This window comes from Solanum pennellii, chromosome 5 (genome assembly GCF_001406875.1).
Source record: "Solanum pennellii chromosome 5, SPENNV200".
NCBI lineage: Eukaryota > Viridiplantae > Streptophyta > Magnoliopsida > Solanales > Solanaceae > Solanum > Solanum pennellii.
In genome coordinates this window covers 33,682,914-33,705,705 of record NC_028641.1, presented here as the reverse complement: position 1 = coordinate 33,705,705, position 22,792 = coordinate 33,682,914, and the positions used below count along the sequence as shown (strand labels likewise).

At 35.0% G+C, this 22,792-nt stretch overlaps 2 protein-coding genes across 5 annotated transcripts in view; one reads left to right on the top strand and one right to left on the bottom strand.

Annotated features, from left to right (window-relative positions):
- The first annotated feature begins 1,297 nt into the window (after positions 1-1,297).
- On the top strand, positions 1,298-18,928 carry LOC107020624 (switch-associated protein 70). Its single transcript, XM_015221062.2, has 10 exons — positions 1,298-1,448; positions 1,548-1,652; positions 12,540-12,601; positions 12,696-12,779; positions 12,894-12,925; positions 13,047-13,128; positions 15,544-15,772; positions 16,877-17,104; positions 17,205-17,497; positions 18,195-18,928. The coding sequence occupies exons 1-10, from the start codon at positions 1,425-1,427 to the stop codon at positions 18,553-18,555; spliced, it is 1,500 nt and encodes a 499-aa protein (XP_015076548.1). The 5' UTR covers positions 1,298-1,424; the 3' UTR covers positions 18,556-18,928.
- Positions 18,929-19,663: 735 nt separating this feature from the next.
- The window catches only part of LOC107019987 (transcription factor JUNGBRUNNEN 1-like), a 16,629-nt gene continuing 13,500 nt past the window's right edge, over positions 19,664-22,792 (bottom strand). The window contains exons 2-4 of one of the 4 annotated variants that reach the window (XM_015220334.2): positions 21,568-21,672; positions 21,407-21,501; positions 19,664-20,253 (exon numbers count right to left, since the gene is read on the bottom strand). In XM_015220334.2, coding sequence (XP_015075820.1) covers positions 19,867-20,253; positions 21,407-21,501; positions 21,568-21,672 — 587 coding nt within the window. In that variant the 3' untranslated portion in view covers positions 19,664-19,866. Of the gene's footprint in view, positions 20,254-21,406; positions 21,673-22,792 lie in introns of all 4 variants that reach the window. The other 3 variants (XM_027917040.1, XM_027917041.1, XM_027917042.1) reach the window with 3 other exon arrangements.

Here is a 22,792-nt window from a genome sequence, read left to right as displayed (position 1 = left end):
TCTTCTTCTCCTTCTCCTTCTCCTCTTTTACCTTCTTCTCCTTCTCCTTCTCTTCATTTGCCTTCTTCTCCCTCCCCTTGTCCTTCTTTGCCTTCTCCTCCTTCTCCTCCTTTGCATTCTTCTCCTTTTCCTTCTCCTCTTCCTTCTCCTCCTTTGCCTTCTTCTCCTTTTCTTTCTTCTCAATAATCATAGTAAGTGTTTAATAAATAGATTTTTTCAATCTCCTACATTTCAAAGGCTGCGAAGTCTTCTTGGATCTTTGCACATCAATATTATGAGACATTTTTTTAAAAATATCAGTGAGTTTTTAACACGACAATAAAATAATCATATTGCTACTCACATTTTTCGGATAAACAAAAAGAGCATTTCATGTTAGAACATTGAGTTGTTGTCATGAATGAATCTTCTTGTATCATTTCATCTACAAGGTAAATAAAAAATGTTGAAATTTTACAATTCAATATAAAATAATAATAGCAGTATGTTGAAACCGATGGATAGTTTGTTGCGATAAATTAACATTATGTTGTCACATATGTACCTGCTGTTGCACAACATATAGATCTTATGTAGCAACAGATGCATCATATGTTGACACATCTGTACAGATTATTACAACATTTGAATCTTATATGGCAACAGATGACCAACATATCACTAAAGTGTGGCAACATACACTAAATATATTTTGGACGCCTGAACAACACTATATTTCTAAAATCAAATCAATAAAATCGCCAAAAAAAGAACAACAACAAAAATAAATGACTTATCACTAAATGATAACATTACAGATACAAATACACGAAGATAAGGATTTTTTGAGTTGACTGATTTTCTTTCAAAAATAATGAATAATACATATCATTAAGTCGATTATTCAATTTTTTCATCCACATAACGTTTTATTATTCATTAATCTAAGAAAAAAACTTCAAAAACTGTAAAATATTTCAAAAAATAACTTACCCATTTCTAGTCGAACACAATTACAGTTCAAAAAAATGAGAAAGTAATGGAGGACTGGAGAGGAAAAGTAACGATGAATTTCCGAATTTCTAAGAAAGAAGAAGAACACCCCCAAGGAAGGAAGAAAAGAAGATAGAGAAGAGAGGAGGAAAGATGAATTTTTTTTCTTTTTAAATGAAAAAAAATTATAAAAATGTATTTTTTTATATTTTATAAAAAATTAAAAAAATTTAAAAATATTAATTTAATCTCATATTTACTTAATTACATTTTAAAGAGCATTTGATCAGCTCTTGATACTTAATTATATTTTAAAGAGCATTTGATCAGCTCTTATACCTTTACCTTAATTTTCTCAGAAAAGTGAAACCTACCAGCTGGGCCTTAACATTTTCGTTCTTCCTAACTAAACGCCTTCCAATTTTCTTCATTTCTTCAAAGCATCTTCAACAATGGCTTCTAATGGAGCTCCTCAGGCAAGTGTTCAGCTTTTTTTTTTTTACCCTAATTTAATACCTTACTACGAATCACTTTCATTACTAACACTGTAAATTGGGATTTATTTTCTTCTTCAGGGAGATGCGTATACAAAGACAAGTCTAGAGAATATCAAACGGCAATTGGCTTCTGGTTCTGGCAGGAATTTACTACAGGGGCCACTTCTCAAACGATCTGAGACTGTAAGCCATGTTTTCTTACTCTGGTTCTCTTGATTCGTAATTGTTTCTCCTCTTTTTTTATAATTCGAACTTAATTGTGATTGAGGACGGTTGTTGTTGTTTGATGTCTGATTTTACTGGAGTTTATTTCTTTTTACCATAGATCATGTGGGTCAATGGTGTAACCCGAATTTTGACGCTTTTCAATTCAGATAGTGGTTACGAACTGGTTATTATGCTGGTATACTTGTGCATTATAAAAAGAGAGACTATGTAAAGAAAGATTATAGTGAGTAGTGAGCTGATTCCTACACCACAAATCACCCTTTCCTGTAGTAAACTGGATGGTATTTTGTTGTATGTAATTTAGAAGTTATTAATTATGAATACAAGTTTAATTTTATGTGCAAACATTTAAAGGGAAGTTTTGCAAATACAAGTGCTCAAAGAACATCCTAAAGGTTTATGCTTGATCTGAAACACTCTTAGTGGGATAGAGGGGTCATTGGAGGAAGCTGTGGGGAAGGAAGAGCTCCTTGTTGTCAAACACTGGAAATAATTTTTCTTCTCCAATTTGGGCAACTGAAAGAAACAATAGAATTCTTCATGGCGAACAGTGCTACATACATAGCCTTAAATACATGTATTTTCTTTGACTTTTTAGTGCAAGCTGGATTTTGTTAACTATGTAAATACCTTGTGAGATATGATCAGGGCCTACAATCTGTAAATTTTGACGCACTATTTAGTCCTGATACATCACTTATGAATTATGATATTCACCATTACCCATAAAAAAGCTTCCACATTGCTATAAGAAGACACCTTTTATTTTCATTTTTAGGAGATACAGGTCCTAGCAGTAAATTATTCACAATCCAGCATGTTTGTTCTATCTTTAATTTCAAAGTTGATATGCAGTTAGTTAATATTGGTAAAAAAAATATTGAGAAACAAGCCCGTTTGGATGGGCTTAATAAAAGCAGCTTTAAAAAAGTACTTTTGAAAGTGCTTAAACTTATTTTTAAAATAAGCAGTTATGTGTTTGGATAAAAGTGCTGAAGTTGTTATGCCAAACGTGAAAAGGGAAAAATGGAAGAAAGAGATGTTAGGGTTATGTGGGTAATTTGGAGATTGTATAAAAATATTAAAGGCAAAAAGATAAAAATGTGGTCAACTTAAAACAGCTTATAAGCTAAAAAAAAAAAAGCACCCCTACCCCAGCTTTTAACTTTTGGCTTAAAATAAGTTTTTTTAACTTAAAATAAGTTATTTTGAGTATTGCCAAACAGCTAAATAAGTCAAAAATCAACTTTTAAGTCAGTTTGACCAACTTTTAAGCTGAGCCAAACAGGCTCTAACACTGACAATGTGTTGCAATTGAGTGAAAGAAAGAGAAAAGGGAAGTCATATAAAGCGATAAGTATTAAGTTTTAGGTCGGGATTGCTATACTAGAAACTTTCCTTTTTTCATGCTTAACCCAAACTTGAGTGTTCTCCCAATGTCATAGATTCTGCTTGAGGCTTCCTGATTTTGATGAACGTTTTACTCAAATGTCGCATGATTAATTATAATATTCAATAATGATTATACCACACATAGATAGAGTATGCTGGAATGTGAAAATATGATTTCTTATTATACTTGACAGCCCATTTTGCCAGTGTTTCAAAATGTGCTTATTTTGGATTGACATTCTTCCCAAAATGTATTACATTCTAGCCCTTAAATTGAAGGCCCTAAAGTTTAAGTTGAAGGAATGGAGCAAAACAGGTCAAGGCAACTTGGGTATACAGAAGCAAAATGTCTTATCACAACTGGTTGAGCAGGACAGGTCGCAGGAACCGACAGAACTGAATGAAGATAAAATTTCTTCTAGGCTAGTTCTGGACATGGAGTTGAAGATGTAGCAAAAAGCGAAGAGATAGCATAGAGGCAAAGGTAGAGTGCAACATGGTTGAAACGAGAGTAGGGGGGGGGGATAGAATACAAGATTCTTCCATACAACAACAAATGCTCATATGAGGATGAATACAACAGACAAGCTCAAAGTTGGAAATGTGTTAGTGACAGAATTAGAATAAGTGGGGAAAGAGATAGCTTCCTACTATGAGAACTTATATAAGAAACAAAAGGGTGGAGGCCATAGTCGGAGATGAAAGATTGTCCCAGTGTTGAGAAGGAGGATATAAAACTTTTTTTATGGCTGATATTGAAGAACAGGAAATCCTAGAGAGCATTAGAGCTTGTAAAGGAGACAAAGAACCTGGACCAGATGGCCTCTCCATGGCCTTCTTTAAGCAGTGTTGGGAGGTTATAGAGAAAGATCTGGTTGCAGCCATTCAAAATTTTCATGAGGAAGGCCTCTTTGAAAGAAGTTTGAATGCAACATTTGTGTCTTTAATTCCAAAGAAGGTGGGAGCAGTGGAACTTAATTATTATACACCCACCAGCTTCTTGGTGATGTCTATAAGATTATGGCAAAACTACTGACTGAGAGGTCGAAGAAGGTGATACAAATGGGTGGACTGACAACATATGTCATTTATTCAGGGAGACAAATTATGGATGCCATCCTAGTAAATGATTGTGTGAAGTGCTGACAAAGAAGCAAGATTTCATGGTTATTAAGGACCCATTTTGCCATATTTCCCAAGTAAAATTTGGGGGGAAATTTGGCAAATAGTGTTTGTCCATATAATTTGTCATTATTTGGCAAATAACCCAAATTCCCAAATACTAGAAAAAATTAGTATTGGGCCAAATCTCATTATCTGGAAACTTTTAAAAATTCAAATTCCAAACAAATTTTTATTTCTTACAAAATCACCCTCTATAGTATTTGTTTCTGTTGTATTACATAATTTTTTACGTGAACACCAAAACAGTGATGATATTTAGTGAATATGAAAGTGATGATATGGTTGTTAATAAAAATGACGAACAATCGACTTAGGGTAATAAAGTCATGTGCTTTGTCTACTTCACAATGTATGGAATGATGTTTGTTGCACTTACTCCAAACTACCACATTGCTTCAATGTCATGGACACGACTTGTTATTTGCTACAACAAAGATCCAATTGACTTGTTGCGGAAGTCATGAGTCTTGTTACATCGACGTTTCTATCGTGCTATGTAATAAAAACCTATGGTTAATTTTGATAGTTTTTAAAACTTATTGATATAATTCATATTTATTAAAAAAGTGAAATATATTTCCTAAATATTATGGCAAAACACATGGTGTAAAGTTTCACCCAAATTCTCATCTAAATAATGTTTGCCAAAAATATTTTGAAATCTATAGCCAAACACTAGCTTAGTAAACTAGATAACCAGAAATCCTATGACCACCTAAACTGGGATTTCTTATTCACATGCTAGGAAACATGGGGTTTGGCGCCAGATGGGTCAAGTGGATCAAGCATTGTGTTAGAACAGTGAGGTTTTCAATATTGGTAAACAGAACACCCAAATGGATTTTTCTTTTCTCAAGGGGGATAAGGAACAATGATCCTCATTCCCCCTTTCTATTCATCTTGGCAATGGAAGGTATGAACAACTTGCTGCATCCAACCAAGGGTAAAAGGTGAATTAGGGGCTTTTAGGCTGGAGGTGACAATAACATGGAAATTACTCACCTGCAGTATGCATATGACACTTCAATTATCAGGTAGTGGAAGAGAATAATTTGTATACTGAGGGCAATTAATAATTTTTGAAGCAGTTTCTTGTCTCCACATCAACTGGATTAAGAGTCTCATTTACCTTATTAATGAGGTGTTGGGATTGACAGGCTTGAAGCAAAGCTTGGTGGCACTGGGAGCAAACAGTAACCCAATAGATATTATGGGGTCATTGAGAAATGTGAGAAGTTATCAAGTTGGAAAGTCGATACTTATCCTGGGGAGGTAGACTGACCTTGGCAAACAGTATACTAGATGCACTACTTGCCTATATGGTGTCAATTTTCCCAGTCCTTGCTAGTGTGATAAAGAGGTTTGATAGAATCAGAAGAAACTGTTTTGGGAAGGTAGTGAAAACAAGAACAATACTTAGTGAAATGGGAGGAGTTGACAGTGGGAAAGAAGGCTGGTGGAGGGGTGTCGATTAGAAATATGAAGTTGCAGAACCAGAGTTTCATGATGAAATGGTTGTTGAAATTTGGATAGCTGACAACATTTTATTGAAGGATTTTATTTGTGCGAAGTGTGGACTGGAAGACAATTGGGACAACTAATATAGCAACTATTTGTCTATTCCATATGGTTTTGCAGTATGGAGGCTATTAGGAATCTATGACATATGATGAAAGCAAAGGTCAATTTCAAGGTAGGTGATAGGCAGAAGGTTTCCTTCTGGAATGACAATTGGATAGGTCAAGCTCCTCTGAAACAGGAGTATCTGTATGTCTTCAGTTTATATTTGCAACAATTACTAAAATGTGGACTGGGCAAGGCTGGAACCTATATTTCAGAAGACACCTAAATGAATGGGAAGTGGTAGAGTAGCTGCTTTATAGTTCAGTATGGCAGCTTTCAACAATCTGAATGAAGAAAGGGATGCCATGCAATGGAAGGAAGAAGGATCTGGGGTTTTCTCAGCTAGCTCAGAATATAAATCACTAATCAAGCCACGGAGAGATGAATTGGCCATGAAAAAAACATAATACCATACAAAGTGAATTGCATCACTTGGTAATTGGCAAAGAAACTGTCTTGACACATGAGAATCTCAACAAAAGAGGATTTCATCTATGCTCATGATGCTTTCTTTGTGGTGAGCAAAGGGAGACAATCGACCTTCTCTTTGTACATTGCTAGTGGACAAATCAATTATGGACATTATTTATTTGTCTAAGGAAGATAAACTGGGTGAAAACAGCTAGCATCGAAGGAGTGTTGAGTTCCTGGAGCAGTGAAGGCAATCCATGTACAAAGGGGTAGAGATGGAAGATTTTCCCAACATGCATATGGTGGACAATGTGGAAGGAAAGGAATCAGACATGTCCTGAAGACAAGCAAATTGGCTTTCATGAATTCAAGGTGAACGGTCTATTACCCTTCGGGGTGGCCCAGTGGTTTGGGTTTGGGACTTCCATGTTGGAGGTCTTAAGCTCGAAAACTCATTGCCAACGAAAGCAATGGGTTTGCCTTCTTGGTCTAGCTCGTCGCACCGGGCTTGCTTAGTGCGGGTTACCTCTCCTATGTGGTTTGCGAGCTATTGCATAGGAGCGGGAACCCTGTGCGCACCCAAAGAGTAGCGACTATGGATTTCCCTTGTCATAAAAAAAAAGATGAATTGTCTAACCTTGTTTTATTTTTGTGTAAACAAGATATTTTAGTACAAGCTGAAGACATTTTTGATGTCCTAGACTACTTGTAAGAAACAAGGTAGATAGAAGGACAAATGTAGTATGTAATACTTTTGAAAGGGCACTACATATTTTGGATGTAGTGCTTCTGTGAATATCGCTAACTTTTACCCTCCTAAAAAAGGTTGATGTGGCAATTCTGGGTTCTGGAAGGTATAGATCAATGGGGAAGTAGACTCTATATGTCCTTGCTGTGGACATATCCTCCTATCACGTATTTGAACTTGTTTATGTAGAGAAATGTTTAAGGCACCAAACTCTGAAACTCGTGATACTAAAATTGGAAGCAAATATGGAGGGCTGGAAGATGTAATTTCTTCAAAAGGTGGAAGAGTTGCTCTCATCAAGTTTACTCTGTCAAAATATCTCACATATTTTTTCTCCCAGTTATTCACCGTAGTAAAGAGTAGTGATAATTAATGAGGGATTTCTTGGGGAAGGTGGGTATGAGTGAGAGAGAGACAATTCCATCTGGTAGGATGAGACACAATAGCAACCTCGATGGAGGGTAGAGGCTTAAGTATACATAGTTTAAGCACCTTTGATCAATCTTTATCAAATAAATGTCTGTTAATATTTGTTTGCCAGGAGGGATTAGGAAGGTGAAGGTGATACTGGTAAAATGTGGATACTTATGGATGCCTCCGAAGGAACTCATAACCTTGTACAAGACTAAATTATTTATTGTAATTTTTGAGGGATGCAATGAGTTCCTCAAGATGCATTAGCATTACACTTGAGACTTCAGCTTGAGAATGAAAATGTACTCAATTGTATTAAGACATTGGGCATAGGATTGCAACTAGTAATGTTGAGTTCACTCTTTACATTTACTAGTCTCTGCAGATGTGCTGTATCCCATGCTAACTAGTATAAATATCAGAAAATGGTAGTGGTCAATCTAAGTTTCAACTATGAGGTTTCACATTTTTAGCATCAAAATGATCAATAAAATAAAATAAAAAACATGTTACATTTTGAAATATATACTTTGTTAATTCTTAGGTAAAGTAAAGTTACAAGCACCTTTTTTTTTTTTTTTGATAAAGCAAGCACCTCACTTTCCTATGCTCGACTATGATAATCCATCTTTGTTCTAAATGTTGTTTACAATACTTATCAAATGGAGTGGCCAAAAACAAGGAAAACAACCAACTTAAGCATGGTGAATGAAGGTTATTAGATGAAGGAAACAGGGAGTAGAGAAGAATAAAGGAAGAGCACTTGTTGATACCTTCAAATAGATCACTAATTAATACTATTGAAATGGAGATAAAACAGTAACTGCAATACAATGATACATATGGTCTTAAACAGAGTTCCATAAGGGATAAATGAGATGCAAGCGTTCAATATTCTTCATTAGATCTACCAACTTTTTGGATTTCTAGGATGTAAAATTGGAAAGAAATAAGCTTGAACATCACTTGATCAACTTATTCTTCAAGCCAAAAAAATTGAAAATTTTGTAAATGATCTTCTCAACCGATTCAAGATTCCGATTGGAAATACAAGAAGACTTCAGCATAAAAATGGCTGTCTCTGCAACTATTTTCAAGTTGTGAAGTTATATGTACTCTCGCAAACAAAATGATCTATTTATATGCCAAAAACAACATATCAAATCAATCATTCAGCAGAAAAATATTAATTGCACACTTTACTAACCCAAAAGAATTCGTCTCTTCAATTGCCCTAATGTTCATATCACGTAATCAAATTATTAATTGTTCATTTGTATTTTGGTGAGTATATATATATTTAAGTGGTTTAAATATACAATAATGATAGATAATGGGGAAATCTTAAAAGGGATTACAAAACTCTTCATTACCCTCTTATACTACAACTCTTCAACAATGTCCTCTTTTGAAGTTATTTGTTGAAATCAGTATGAGTGGTTAAAAAATTTATATATTTCAAGAAGAGAAAATGTTGTCATTAATTAGTAGAAATAAATTATAAATTATCAATAGAAGGTAATTTTATTTTACTTCTAGATAAGGGTAAATTGGTTGTTAAACTTTTGAAGGGTAGGATAAAATGGTCACTTAGATTTTGAAGGGTATTTTTGTATTTTAACTTTCAATTATGAGGCTTCCCACTTTTAGTATGATATGATGATGTGATATAGTATGATATGATGATGTGATATGATGATCACAACAAATAAGGATGCTACGATCGTTAATGTTTTGTTGTTGCAACCTTTTTCCTTGGGTCAAAGTAAATATGGTTACTATGTTGCTCAGACTCTTCAAAAATGTCAATGGGTGTGTGCCGGATTCGCCAAATGTAGTGTATTTTTGGAGAATGCGACACGGGGGCGACATCAAAAGTGAAGAGTCCGCAACTAAGGGCTTAGGTGTGGGTGTTCGGTCGGTTCGGTTTGATTTTCACAATTTTGGTTCGGTTTTCAGTTTGATGAAATGTTAATCCAAACCAAACTAAAATTAATTTGATTTGATTCGATTTCCACAATTCGGTTCGGTTTGCTTTGGTTCGATTTTTGATTTGGGTGATTAGTTGAAAAAATGCACAATGCAGCTTGCATGCCATGACAAGGGAAGCAGGCAAGCATCATAAGCACAACTGACTTCCGTCCTAACAACTAACAAGGACCACAATTCCACCACATGCTCACTAAACAAAGAATTAACGGTGAAGACCACAATTTCACTGTATTTGTACTAAACAAAGAATTAACTGTAAAGACCACAATTCCACCATATGTTGTTCAACTATAAGACAATAATTCTGCACCTACACGGGCTAGAGAATCACAATTGACATTTGTAGCTTCCAATAGGTAGAATCACATAGAAATTAATCAACCAACAATTATATAGTAAAAACAAAGAAACAAAAAAAAAACACATTTAACTTTTGTAGCTTCCAGCAGGGCTTAGAAATGTCTGTCGAGAACATCGATGTCTCTGACTCTCAGTCCCAGTTCTGCTTCTGAGTTCTGAGATAAGAGAGTGAGAAGAGTCGAAGATTGCTGAGGGTTGACTATTGAGTGAGACTCCAGAGGTGAGCTGCGATATGAGACATCCACGGCGCGGTGAGCCGACGACTATGAAAAGTGAGTTGCAACCTGCGACAACGAGACAAATAGACGATGAAAGTCGACGAGAGATGAGCTGCAGTCTATTAGTACTTGGTCGACTGTCGAATTTAGGGATTTTACCTTTGGGAATCGGCCAATTGGGTTAGGCTTAGACAAAGGGAAATTTAATATTTGGGCCAGGCAAATTTGGCCTCTACTTGAGAGTAATTGAGTAACTGAATAAGATATCCTATAATAAGTATATAAATAATTTTGGTTTTTCAGTGAATCGATTTAAAATAGCTAAAAATCGAAAACCGAACCAAATAACTGAACTTTTAGGATTTAAAATCGAAACCGACCGAACAAACCAGAAAATGGAAATTGAAATTTATTTTTTTTGGCTCGGTTGGTTTTTTTTCGGTTTGAACCATATTATGCCCAGCACTAGTTAGGTTTATTTCACCTTTTATTCCTAACGTTTATTTGCTCAAAGTGGGATGAATCTTAGAAATCTTAAGTGTTTATTTTCCTAAACTACGATAAAATTGTGAGACTGCTAGAAAATACTAGTTGTTTCAAGATTTTGCGGAGTTTCACTTTTTCGATTTGGTTGTGTAGTATACTTTATTCTATACAAGTGATAAGTAGTACTAAATTGTTCTAGTGCCCATATTGTCTATAGAGGGGGTTTTGACGAATTAATATTCCCTCTGTTTCATTTTGCTTCTTATTTTCTTTTTAGTTCGTTTAAAGAAGCATGTCTCTTTCCTTTTTTGGCGACTCTTTGCTTTTCACTTTCCACACAACATGGTTAAGAACACAAGATTAATGGGAATTTTGGTACATTCCATAAATCTTTATATTATTACCACGAGATTCAAACGACTTATTTACTTTCTTAAACTCCCTCCAAGTCAAAACTAGTCAAACAAATTGAAATGGATTGGGTAATTGATTAGTTTGATAGGAAAACCACCACGTAGAAGATGTTATAACAAAGTAAATAATCTTGTTTATCAAAAGGATAATAGGTAAAGAATCTTCACAGAGACAAAAATCTCCCTCAAACAACAGAAATTTATAAAAGAAATATCCTTCATATAACAGAAAGAAGCTATCAAACAACTACTTCTCAATATGCTGCTGGTTGCTTGTTTTAATGTTTTCCACCTCGGTAGTACATTCCCTTGAACTTTACACAAGCCTGCATTTCACTTCGGGGTTGTTTGATAGGGTCTATAGAAATAATGCTAAACAGAGTGTATTAGTAATGCTTGTATTAGTTACGCTTGCATTAATTATACATATATTATTTCTCATGCATTGTTTGGTTTGGTGTATTAAAAATAGCATGCATTGAATAAAAATATTTATTTACAAAGATATCCTCTAAAATTATGGTGGAAAAGATGTAAAAAAGGTTTTGAGGGGTAATTGAGTCTTTAACCAGGTAACGCATGCATTTGATCCCTTAGATTACTACTACCTAGAAATCCATGGTATTAGTAATACACAACAAAGTGTATAACTAGTGCACATAGCATAAAAAAGTATACTAAACAAGGTATTACTAATACACAAAGTTAATGCATGCATTTTTTTTGTTAATACACTCTACCAAAAGGCCCATTATTGAATCAAAGGCGAAAAGCACAAGACAGCTCTTAGCTTCTTTGGGCTTTAAGGGCAAAGCATAAATAAAGCTTCGCCTTTAATGATAAAAGGTGCAAATGGAGGACAAAAATACAAATTTCCATCTGCAATCCAAGACTAATGATACTAAGCATGAGTTACATATCTATGGAGAAAGAATTTTTTAAAAAGATTAAGATAAAGTGAAATATCAGGTGTTGTTTCTTCCGGATTATGCTCATTGGCAAGGAAAAGTATGTCTTAAAGCCTCAACAAAAATACTAAAGCGCTCAGCATGATTTGTATGTTGCTCTCAGGGCTTAAGCGCCTTTGACAACACTGGATAGTGTAGACCATGTGGCATCCAGTTGAGCTGTCACTTAGTCAAGTCATTCTTATCTCTTTAATCGAGTGTTGTTTGATGAGGTATTATCTCTTTAAGTTTTAGTTTACACAATTTGAGTTGAACTTGAAAAAACAAAATTATTTGAAGTTGCTGTTGATGAAATAGTTTGTGGAAGTTGAGTTGCGTTTGGATAGATGTAGTTTTTTAGGGAAAAAAGTGGATTTGTGAGTGGCAGTTGAAAATATATATTCGAAGTTGAAATACACTTCACACCACTATTTGAACTTAAAATAATATCTTTCCCAAAACTTGTGGAACAAACTTCGACTTGCGACTAATATGTAAAAACATTTGGATGTGAAGTTATTAAAAAGGGGGTCCTGAATGTATTTGATGGACTTCAAATTTGTCATCCTATATTTTGTAGTTAAAATTATGTGTTGGAAGTTCTTGAAATTTCCTGATTTGCCAATTGACTACTCTTTTGGCTTTTTGACCAGCTGAGAAAGTGGAACGAGAGATGGGTGATATTGGATCCAACAACTGGAAAAATGGAATATAAGTGTGTTTTTTTGGCTCGACATTTTCTTAAAGTTTCTAAATCTCTATCATGTGGTAGTTGCCCTTGTTCATGTTTTCTTGCATTTGGTTTCTAGGGCTAGGAGGAATGAGCCAACAATCAAGGGTACCATAATATTTGATGCCAATAGCACGATATCCATATCTCCTGTAAACTTCCAGTAAGTTTTTGACATAATTTTTTTGATGAGTAAAAGAAATGATTATTTGAAACACTGGGGTACTTCCTGATGACTAATGCCATTTATTTCATGTTCCGTGTATCCGGGTTTCAGTGGACTGCCAAAATATAATAGCTGCTGTTTTTGTATCCAACTTTGATTTGAGGTTCTTGTCCTATATTCCCTCCTTTCCCCTCTCTCTGAGGTCTGAGTGGGGAATCCCAAGTAAGTTCTTGTGTTGTTTCTTTTATTCTTAACTGTACTCAGATATTGGCACTCCACAAAAGAAGGAGTACTTCCTATGTGCAGAAACTCCTGGCGCAGCTAAGGCTTGGGTATCTACATTGCAGTAAGTTATCAATGCTTTCTTTTTCTTTAGTGCTGTGGATATTACAATCCTGTCATTGTTCTAGATTACCTCAACTGACAATGACACAATGCTCTTCAGTTGGATATAGTTCGTACAAATACCATCAGCTAGTTGTGCAGATATTGTTCAGATTACATATGATGTTTATAGTAGCTTCATCTATGATTGTCATTGAAAGAAACTCCTAGTGATTTCATCTGCGCTGCATGAATGAAATCATCCTTGTACCTCTGTCTTCTCTGAATCTGCTTTCTCAAGTTTCAATTTCTCCCTTTGGCTGACCATACAAATGTTTAAATCTAAAGGAACATTGCTTGTTCTGAGGTTTAATCTATAAGTTATGATGGTGGAAGGAGTACTTTGTTGTCATTTAGGAGGTTATAAACGAGCATTTGGTTGTTTTCCAGCGCAAAATACAATAAATAGAATACAAGGTAAAAAAACATGATCTGATTGAGCAATATCAGAAGTTAATAGTGTACAATGGTTGACATTTTCCTAACACTCATTAACTTATGCCAAAGTGGACCCATACAAATGACTTGAAAAGGGACCAAAGCTTTTCAAGAACATCCCAGCTGTGTAGCTGCCACCAGATCACATGTTGATAGGTGGAAACTTTTTATCTAGGTTTCCATGTCCTTTAAATGTTTGATTTGCCATCCTAATAGAATTAAGATGCTACAATGATGTGGGTGAGCCATCAATGATGAAATGACGACATTGACTTTGTTCTCTAGCGAGTAAGAGATGAGGGAAGGGAAAGAAGACGAGGTATATGTCCGTGGCGTCGTGTATAGGTGTTCAGTGGCTTTGTTGACCCAGGGTTTTTTATTTTTCTTTATCTCGTACTGTTGGCCTAGCAACAATCTTTAGCTTTATAAAATCACTGACAGTTCATTTTATAATTGACCGTGTTGACTCAAACTCTCTTATTTTATTCCCACCACCATATTTAAAGTGGATTGACCTTTTTGTATAGGATTATATAATCCAACAAGCACCATTGTAGCCTTTTTTCTGGACATCTATAAAATCCTTTACATGTTTCAGAAAAAGAATAAAAAAGGGGATTGGCCTTGGATAACTATTGGTAAAACAAAAGTTTTGCTAAAGCTGCTTGTTTCGTTTGGGAAGCAGCACATGAAGCTTGCTTAACTCATGATAATCTGCAAAGAATAGGCATTGTCATCTGCAGTACATGTTACATATGTGAAGAAGCAAATGAATCAGTTAATCTTCCTGCATTGCAAATATACGTGAAAAATTTGGACCATGTTCATAAATTTGGAATTAATAGGCCGTGCCTGGTAATCTAGAGCAAGTAATTAGTTGTTGGAATGGACAGAAGATCTGGAAGAGTCAAAGACAGTGCTACTTGAATGCTATTCCCACTTGTATAAGGTGGACAAATCTGGGTCAAGAGGAATATAGGAAAGTCTTGAAGGGAAAAAATAACTCAGTTTTCATGTGAAATTTAGATGTTCAACGCATCTTTTCTTTGGTGTAAGAAGTATGTTGTAAATGACTTATACGCTCATGAAACCTTCTATATTCCTTATACATAAGAAATCATCCTTCCTTTTTTAGTTTTTAGCACCATCTTGATACCCTATCAGTAAAATTTATCTTTCATTAGAAAAAAAAGGTTGCCATCAACGTTTAGGATAATAGAGGTTAACAATAAACAGAACATACACCATGGGATTTCTTACTTTTATTCCCTAAATATGCTCATTTAGGTGTTGGCCTGCATACATCCTACCCTCCCCAGACCCCACTTGTGGGGACTACACTTGGTATGTTGTTGTGGATAATTAGATTGTGTGGACACCATACTCAAGTTATGTGCATTTTATCCCTATCTTGTCCCATGAATGATATTCGTTTACATTCATGTACCCCGAAATACAGAACCAGACAAGTTTGGTACCTTTGGCCAAGCCTCCTAAAAGAGTTTGTGTAACAGGCTACCTCACATATTATATCTAAATAGATTTAGTTAAGCTCCTGTAACAGTTCGTTTCTCTTATGTTTTGTTCATTCTTTGAGGAGGGAGAAAATCCTCTTTGAAGATGGTGGGTTGAGCGGTTTGCTCTCCCTTGTTTGGATAGAATGACTTAATGATGTGTTCCCGCAGGCACTCTATTTTACATATGCCAGCCTCATTTTGTCTGCTATTATTAATTCTTATCTGCTTTTCTGTATATTAAATCAGTTGAACAGTTCAATAGAAGAGCTTTTGATGATATTACGTTTCACAAGGCAGATTTTCTCTTTTTTTTTTTTCTCTTTTTCTAAATTTGTACAGGTTATAGCAGATTGTTTATCTTAATTATGATAGCATCTTCACTCGCTTATTCCTTATTTTCCTCTTTCAATGTATACAATCAGTGCGACACAGCTTGTCTTAAAGGCTCACAAAGAGGCTGTGAACTCATTAAGTGGAAATGGGTCAGCAAAATTGGGAACAGTGGCCACTGTTGTCGCGGCAGCTAATTCAACTGCTCTTGAAGCTTCGAAGGAAATCGAGGCAGCAATGCAGATTGCAATGAGAAATGCTTTAGAAGCAATGTTGAACCGTACACCTGATAGCCCTATGGATGACCTGTCAATAATGAAGGTAAAGAAAGCGTGCAATTTCCTTTTTCTTTTAATCAGCAAGATTTGTTTAGAAGTACAACTGAATCTAGTCAAACACATGCTAAAATGATGTGGAAATGACAGTCTCCTTCAAATGTTTAAATTTCTGCTATGTTGTCTTAGATGATTTTCTCTGTAGGGCCTTGGTGTTCGTGAAAAGTAGACACTAGCTGTTTGTACTTTTCGGTTCAGAACACGTTTTTCTTAATGTGACTGAGTGACTCTGCGTCTTTCTTATGTTATATCTCCTATAAGAGGGATTAGATTTTAGGGGTCTGCTTTGAAACCTTCAGGTTGTATGTAGAAGCTTTATTGCAGTTGTCTGCCACCTACATTTTCGTTAGGCCTACTGGAAATAGGCATGTTTTTCTGGCGCTTTCACTGATTTATCTCAACATCATTAGTGAAGGATTTCTAGAACTCTAGTCAACACTTACACCCCACTTCTTTTGTACACCTTAGTGTGTTGAGCAATTGGGATAATAAGGGTCTGATCCCACAGAAAATGAAGTTTGAACCAAATACAGCCCATCTTTTTTTCTATTTTCTTGTCAGATAATATAGGACAGCTTACTTGCTTTTCAAATTACTTCTAATCAAAACCCTCAGTTGGCATTTTTATACCACATCATTCATCCTACTTTTGTTGCCAACAATCTGAATAATTGCATTCATAACTGAAGGTCTCACTGGATTAGGGCTGAATACACCAGACACCACTAATCAGCTAAATTAGTTTGACGGACTCACTCTGTGATTGTGGCATCTTATTGAATAGTCTAGCGACTTGGTCTGCCACTGGATTTGATAAGATTGTATATATCACCTATTTTTTTTACTCACATCATCAAGAATTCTTGATGCGCTAGAAACTCTACAAGGACCTTGCAATCTCAAAACAGGGGACTTGAGAATAAAGTGAAAAGGTAGAGACTCTTGGTAGAATGCTAAGCAAACAATCCTGTTTCAATTCCCGAAGTGGGCTCTCTATGTTAAGGATTCGGATTATACATATTCACAGTTAGTCAACAACAAACTGAGTACAAATTTACAAAGGCATTGCTTTGTTGACTGTCTACTTCAGGAGACACTGAGAGTTAAGGATGAAGAATTGCAAAATCTGGCCAGGGAAATACGTGCAAGGGATTCGACAATTAAAGAGTTAGCAGATCAACTATCTGAAACCGCTGAAGCTGCAGAAGCTGCTGCATCTGCAGCTCAAACTATGAATGAACAAAGGAAAATTGCTTGTGCTGAGGTTGAGCGCTTAAAGGCAGATTCAGAAAAGCAACTGGAATCATCAAAGTCAAAGGTACTAATACTATAACACTACCTGCAGTTATACCATGTATATCATTGATGATCAGCTATTACATTGATTTGACTCATGTTCTTGTATGTTATATTTGTAGCTGAGGGAGTTTGAAGAGAAGTTTATGACCCTGAGTAAGGAAATGGATCAACTGATAAAGCATAGAGATTCGGCAATTCAAGAAGCACATTTATGGCGTTCTGAGCTCGCAAAAGCTAGAGAACAGGCAGTAATACTGGAAGGGGCTGTTGTTCGGGCAGAAGAAAAGGTCAGAGTAGCAGAGGCTGATGCGGAAGCTAGAATAAGAGAAGCTGTACAAAGAGAGTCTGCTACTGCAAAGGAAAAGCAAGAACTGCTGGCATATGTGAATATGTTACAAGCACAATTAACAAGGTTTATTTTATTCTGTGTTAAAGATTTCACTGAATACATTGTTGCATAATCCTTTTGCCTTGTTCTGATTTCCTTGAAACATATACATGAAATTTCATCCATTCTACATTTTAGTAGGCTTTGAGCTGGAAGAAGGTTTGGGGGAGGGCATGTCAATCAAAAGCTAATCTTTGTAGGAAGACAACAACATACCCATGTGAACCAATCAGTGTTCTTCGTAGGAAGTGTTACCTTTTTTTTTTTTTTTACAAGGATTGTTTTATGGAAAATTACCTTACATCTCTTTAACTTGGTATTAGGAGCTTAAAGAGTTTATGTATAGATACATCATAGACATAACAGTTAAATCTGCTGAAATAGTAACTATGATTTGCATTAACCAATGGAGGATAAAGCTTGTAGCACACACGTTCCTTCAAGTGCTGCTTTACAAGCTTAAACAGAATTTTATTTTATTTGATATTTTAGTAGCTTCTCACATTCACATGATGAAAATCATAAGTTGAGTCCCAAGCCATTGTATCCACCCTCACTTTAAGACAGTGAGAGTGGTGTTTAAGCGTTTGGGTAGGTGAGTGTTTCAAATGTAGGGTTTCAAAGTTGCCTTCTCAGCTGTATTTTCTATATCATTGATGTTGTTTTCTTCTTACTTGACTTAGAGGTTAGAATTACTTGAACAATGGTTTTCCTCTTGCAGGCAGCATGTAGATATGAATCAAGTGTTTGAGAAGACAGAGTCTTGCTCAAGCAGTATTGATAACTTACCACAAACCAAGCATGTGGATTTATCAGAAGAGAATGTGGACAAAGCATGTTTAAGCGTTTCGAGGGCCATCGATCATGTGCCTCCAGAGAATGTAGTTGATCTAACAGTAGATCAAACGAACCATCAGTCAATTGAAAATGGTGAGTGGAGTGATATTCAACCAACAGAGTCCAGAATAGCTGATGTAAGAGAGGTAGCATCTGAAACAGAAAGGACCAGCTTAGACATACCAGTAGTTACATCACCTTCAAACGTGCATCAAAATCAAGGGCATAACTCTCATCAGCCTTAGTTTTTCAATGCTGTCAAAGGCGCGTCGTACATCACATAGAACCCCATATAACTCTACGTCAAATGTGCCCCAAGCAGTAGCAACTTTTGTTGGTCTTTAGGACCTCATAAGTATTACACTTACAATTATTGCCTGTCAGTGCGTTTAACTTTGTGCATAGTATCTCCTCTTTCCTTTTAAACTTTTTTTATTTTTAAAGGATGACGTAGCTGAGTCGTTTGTGATGTTTGAAGAATCTAAATAAAATATCAGCTGATTGTGGATATCATATTAGAAGTTTGTATCAGTCCTGGACTTGTGTGGAGTCCAGTGCATCACTATGTTCCCAAATGTTTGCATCTGATACTGTGTTACAAGGTTTTGACCCAAAACATACAAGTCTTGTCTTAAAGCCTAGTGTTGTATGACTGTTATTTTGCTTCTTTTTTTTTTCTCATCCGGTGTATGATACCCACATTGGAGTTTGGCTAAATTCGAATTCGTGCCGAAAGGTCCCGTATAGGGTTAAAGTGCTCGTTCCTTAACTCGGTGTAAGGTTCCAAACGAGTTTTAAGAGTAATTCTTGGATAATCCATGCTCCACCTCCCATTGCATCACTTTTTGATTTGACCAAATAGACTAGAAGGCTTTAGCCAAATTATAAAGTAATAAACTATGCAGTTATATGTATAACTCCATTGACAAAGGTCACTCCAACAAAATTTACGTTTAGATAAGTGTGACCTTAATTAATGCCAGATTAGTTGTAGCGGCTTCAATAATATCTTTGCACCCTTTATTTAAGTACTCTTCTCATTCTCAACCTCCAACAACTGATAGGTGGCGGAGTTAGGAATTTAAGGAAGACAATACAATTTTTTCTTCTACAGTTGTGTTAATTACGTATATTCAAAATTAAATACAAACTCATAATAGCTAATGTTTTATCTTTATACACTATAATTTTTCAACGAACTATAGTTTTTCAACGAAAGATATGCAGAAGATCACCATTCCTAGGCGTACCTATTCATTGGTCAACCCACTGAAACACTGCTAATATCTCAAAATAAGCGAAGACACAACCCTTTTACAAGGTGTGTCATCTAACTTTAAAATTTCCGTAATATATATAACTAGTACGTATTATATTTAAATATAATAATATGTACATATGAAATAGATCAATACGACTTGAAAAAGATGCATACATGCACGAATAAAAATATTAGAACAACCACACATTACCAAGTATTCTTAGCCCAGGTACTAATATACTACTTAAGAAAAATTCTGAATTCTGCGCGCGCATCGTCACCTTTTTTTCCACATCTACATCATTGTTGCTAAGTCAACTATTGATTTGAGGTCATCCCATTTATTTCCATGATCACCAAACAAGTAATCCTCTTGAGTACTATTTGTGTTCCAAAAGCTAATTGAGCTTGATGATGGGAATGTAGACTCATGAGGTATTGGATTTTGTTGGTTCCTAGTTTCATCCATTTGAGCTACATAATTATTATAATTTTGGTGTTGAAATGACATATCTCTAAAGCTGTTGGAATGATCATGATCAGTACTGTTCTCATCAGATTCCAAGCTACATGCTTTAGAACTTGCATCCCCAATTGGATGCTTCACTTCTTGTGTATTGTATGATGACCTCTTGTAAGTGGAACTACTCCTCTTGAATATTCTACATAGGGTCCAAACTTCCTGCGATTAATAAAACGACAATTTTACTATATCACTCTTAGAATATATCTATATGCAAAATTAAAAGTTTGGAAAAATACATTGAAATGACTATAGTCTATAATAATAATTAATAATAAAGGTAACTATAGGAGTCAAGTAACAAATCATCTCTTGATTTGCTAAATTAAATCAGTAAAAGTGTGTTTATTTTGAGTATATGATAGATAAATATAAATAAACGAATGAAGTATTAAAGTGATATGATTATACTGATTCTAAAATGTTATGTTTACTTGTTTATATTGGAGGTGGTATACCTCTTGAATATTCAAAACATAAGCTAAAAATGCTTCTATTTTAAAAAATGTTTACTTTAGAAAACTGAGATATCTAATCAAGCATTAAATATTTTTGAGTGTCAACAAATATTATCCCCCAGAAACTACAAGAGTAAGTTTTCTCCTTAAAAACACTATTAAATTAGAAGTGAAAAAAGTCTGAAATGTATTGAAACTTTGATCAAAATTGCTATTACGATATGGAATTTTATGGAGGACTTTTTACCCCTGAACTATTATAGTGTATTTTAAACGTATAGAGATGTCCACGTGGACATTATAAATATTTCATCATTTTAAATAGTAATGTGTCCACTTGGACACATATATACCTTTAAAATAAACTTTTAAATAGTGTAGGAGTAAAAATCCTCCATAAAGTTTGGTATAGTAACAGTTGTTTCGGTCAAAGTTAAAGTATTTTTCAGACTTTTTCCCAAATAGAACATTGGTTAATGGCCAAACACAAGCTGTTATAAACAAAAAAAAATGTTTATAAACTAGCCAAGTCAAATACAAACAGTTATTCTCCAAAAGTATTATTTGTGTAAATATACTTTTGACAAAAAGTATTTTTAAGATAAATAGATTTTAAAATCTCGATCATCAAACAGACTATTGTTAGATCGATGAAAAATGATAATATCAATTGAGTTTAATGACTAATTGGTGGATCAGGCATTATATCTAAAGATAAGTATGTCTAAAATTGATCGTTAGTAAGAACGCATAAAAAAGTATGACGAAGAATAAATATAATTTTTTTAAAAAATATAAAGATAAAATATGATGGAAAATAAATTTAGAAAAAAAAAGCAATTAATTAAACTTACAGCTTGTTGATTAGTATTGGAAGTTAGTGGGAGACGAAACTCATGCATCATCCAATCAGTTTTAGTGCCTTTGCCAGCACTTCCTCTATAATAAACTAAACATTTTTTAAGTCCAATAATAATGCATTTTGTAGTAGAAGAATAAACAGGCTTGTCAATACCAGTTGCTTTCCAAAATCCACTTTTTGTTACTCTATTTGGTCTTACACTGTTCTTGTATTTTCTTCCCCTCATGCAGAAATAATACATTTCTTTATCATCCACTTCTGTACACAATATATATAAATTTGTATTTGTTGTATATAGATTATAAAATTAAGTAATAAAAAAAATATAATCTATAAATGTGGTTTTAGGTTTGTGATAGAATGTATGCCTTCACTTAACAGTAATGGACCAGGTCCCTTACTACACTAATGAGTAAAACAGGAAGTTAAATGCAGTAAAATCAACACAATGATTTTACGTGGAAACCTCCTTGCTTAAGGGAGTAAAACCACGACCTGTCTCACAGGATTTTCAATCGTTTTCACTAATCTTCAAAAGCAAAAGCGAAACACGATTACACCAAACGTAAGAAAGAGTTATCAATCTTACCGTTAAGCAATAGTCCTCTATTGCTTAACAAGCCTAAGTAGAAAAACAATCTACCCACTAAGCTATCCCACCTGGACAACCTAGACTTTGACACAACACACCAATTCCTTTATAGATTCAGGAGTGGTTTACAGTTCAAGAACATGAGAATAAATTCCTAAACAACCAGACGAATATCTCCAGATGTTGCAGTTGTATATGGAATTTGATTCTACCTTTTCCCTTTTGTTAGCCTTTACAAGAGTTCTTGAAAAGTTTTTATCAAGTTGCAAAAGCTACCAAAAAGTGTTTAGGAAAGTGTCTTTTGTATTGACAAGTCCCTTTCCTAAACATCTTGCCATTGGTTGGAAAGGTCACACTTTCTGACGCCATCGGGAAGTGTGCACCTACTTTCTGTACCATCTCCAGCTGGCAGTCGACTGGCTCACTCTCACGAGAGCCTGGTACCTCTACTAGGTCCCTGGGTTTGTTTCATCTGCAATTCTTCAAACAAGACACCTGCAATACTCAAGTAGAAAACCCGGTACCTTTATGAGGTCCCTAAGTTTGTCAAATCATCAAAACTACAAATAACATTTTCCCCCTTTTTGATGATGACAAACAATGATATGATCTGAAATCTTCACCAGAATCGTTCCCCCTGACATTGTATTCCCCCTTTCTGCATATTCCCCTTTTTCTGAATATTCCCCTTTAATACATGTTCCCCCTTAATGTATGTTCCCCCTTATTTAGCTACTTACAGTTTACTTCCCCCTTTTGGCATCATAAAAAAGATATGCAGTAAAC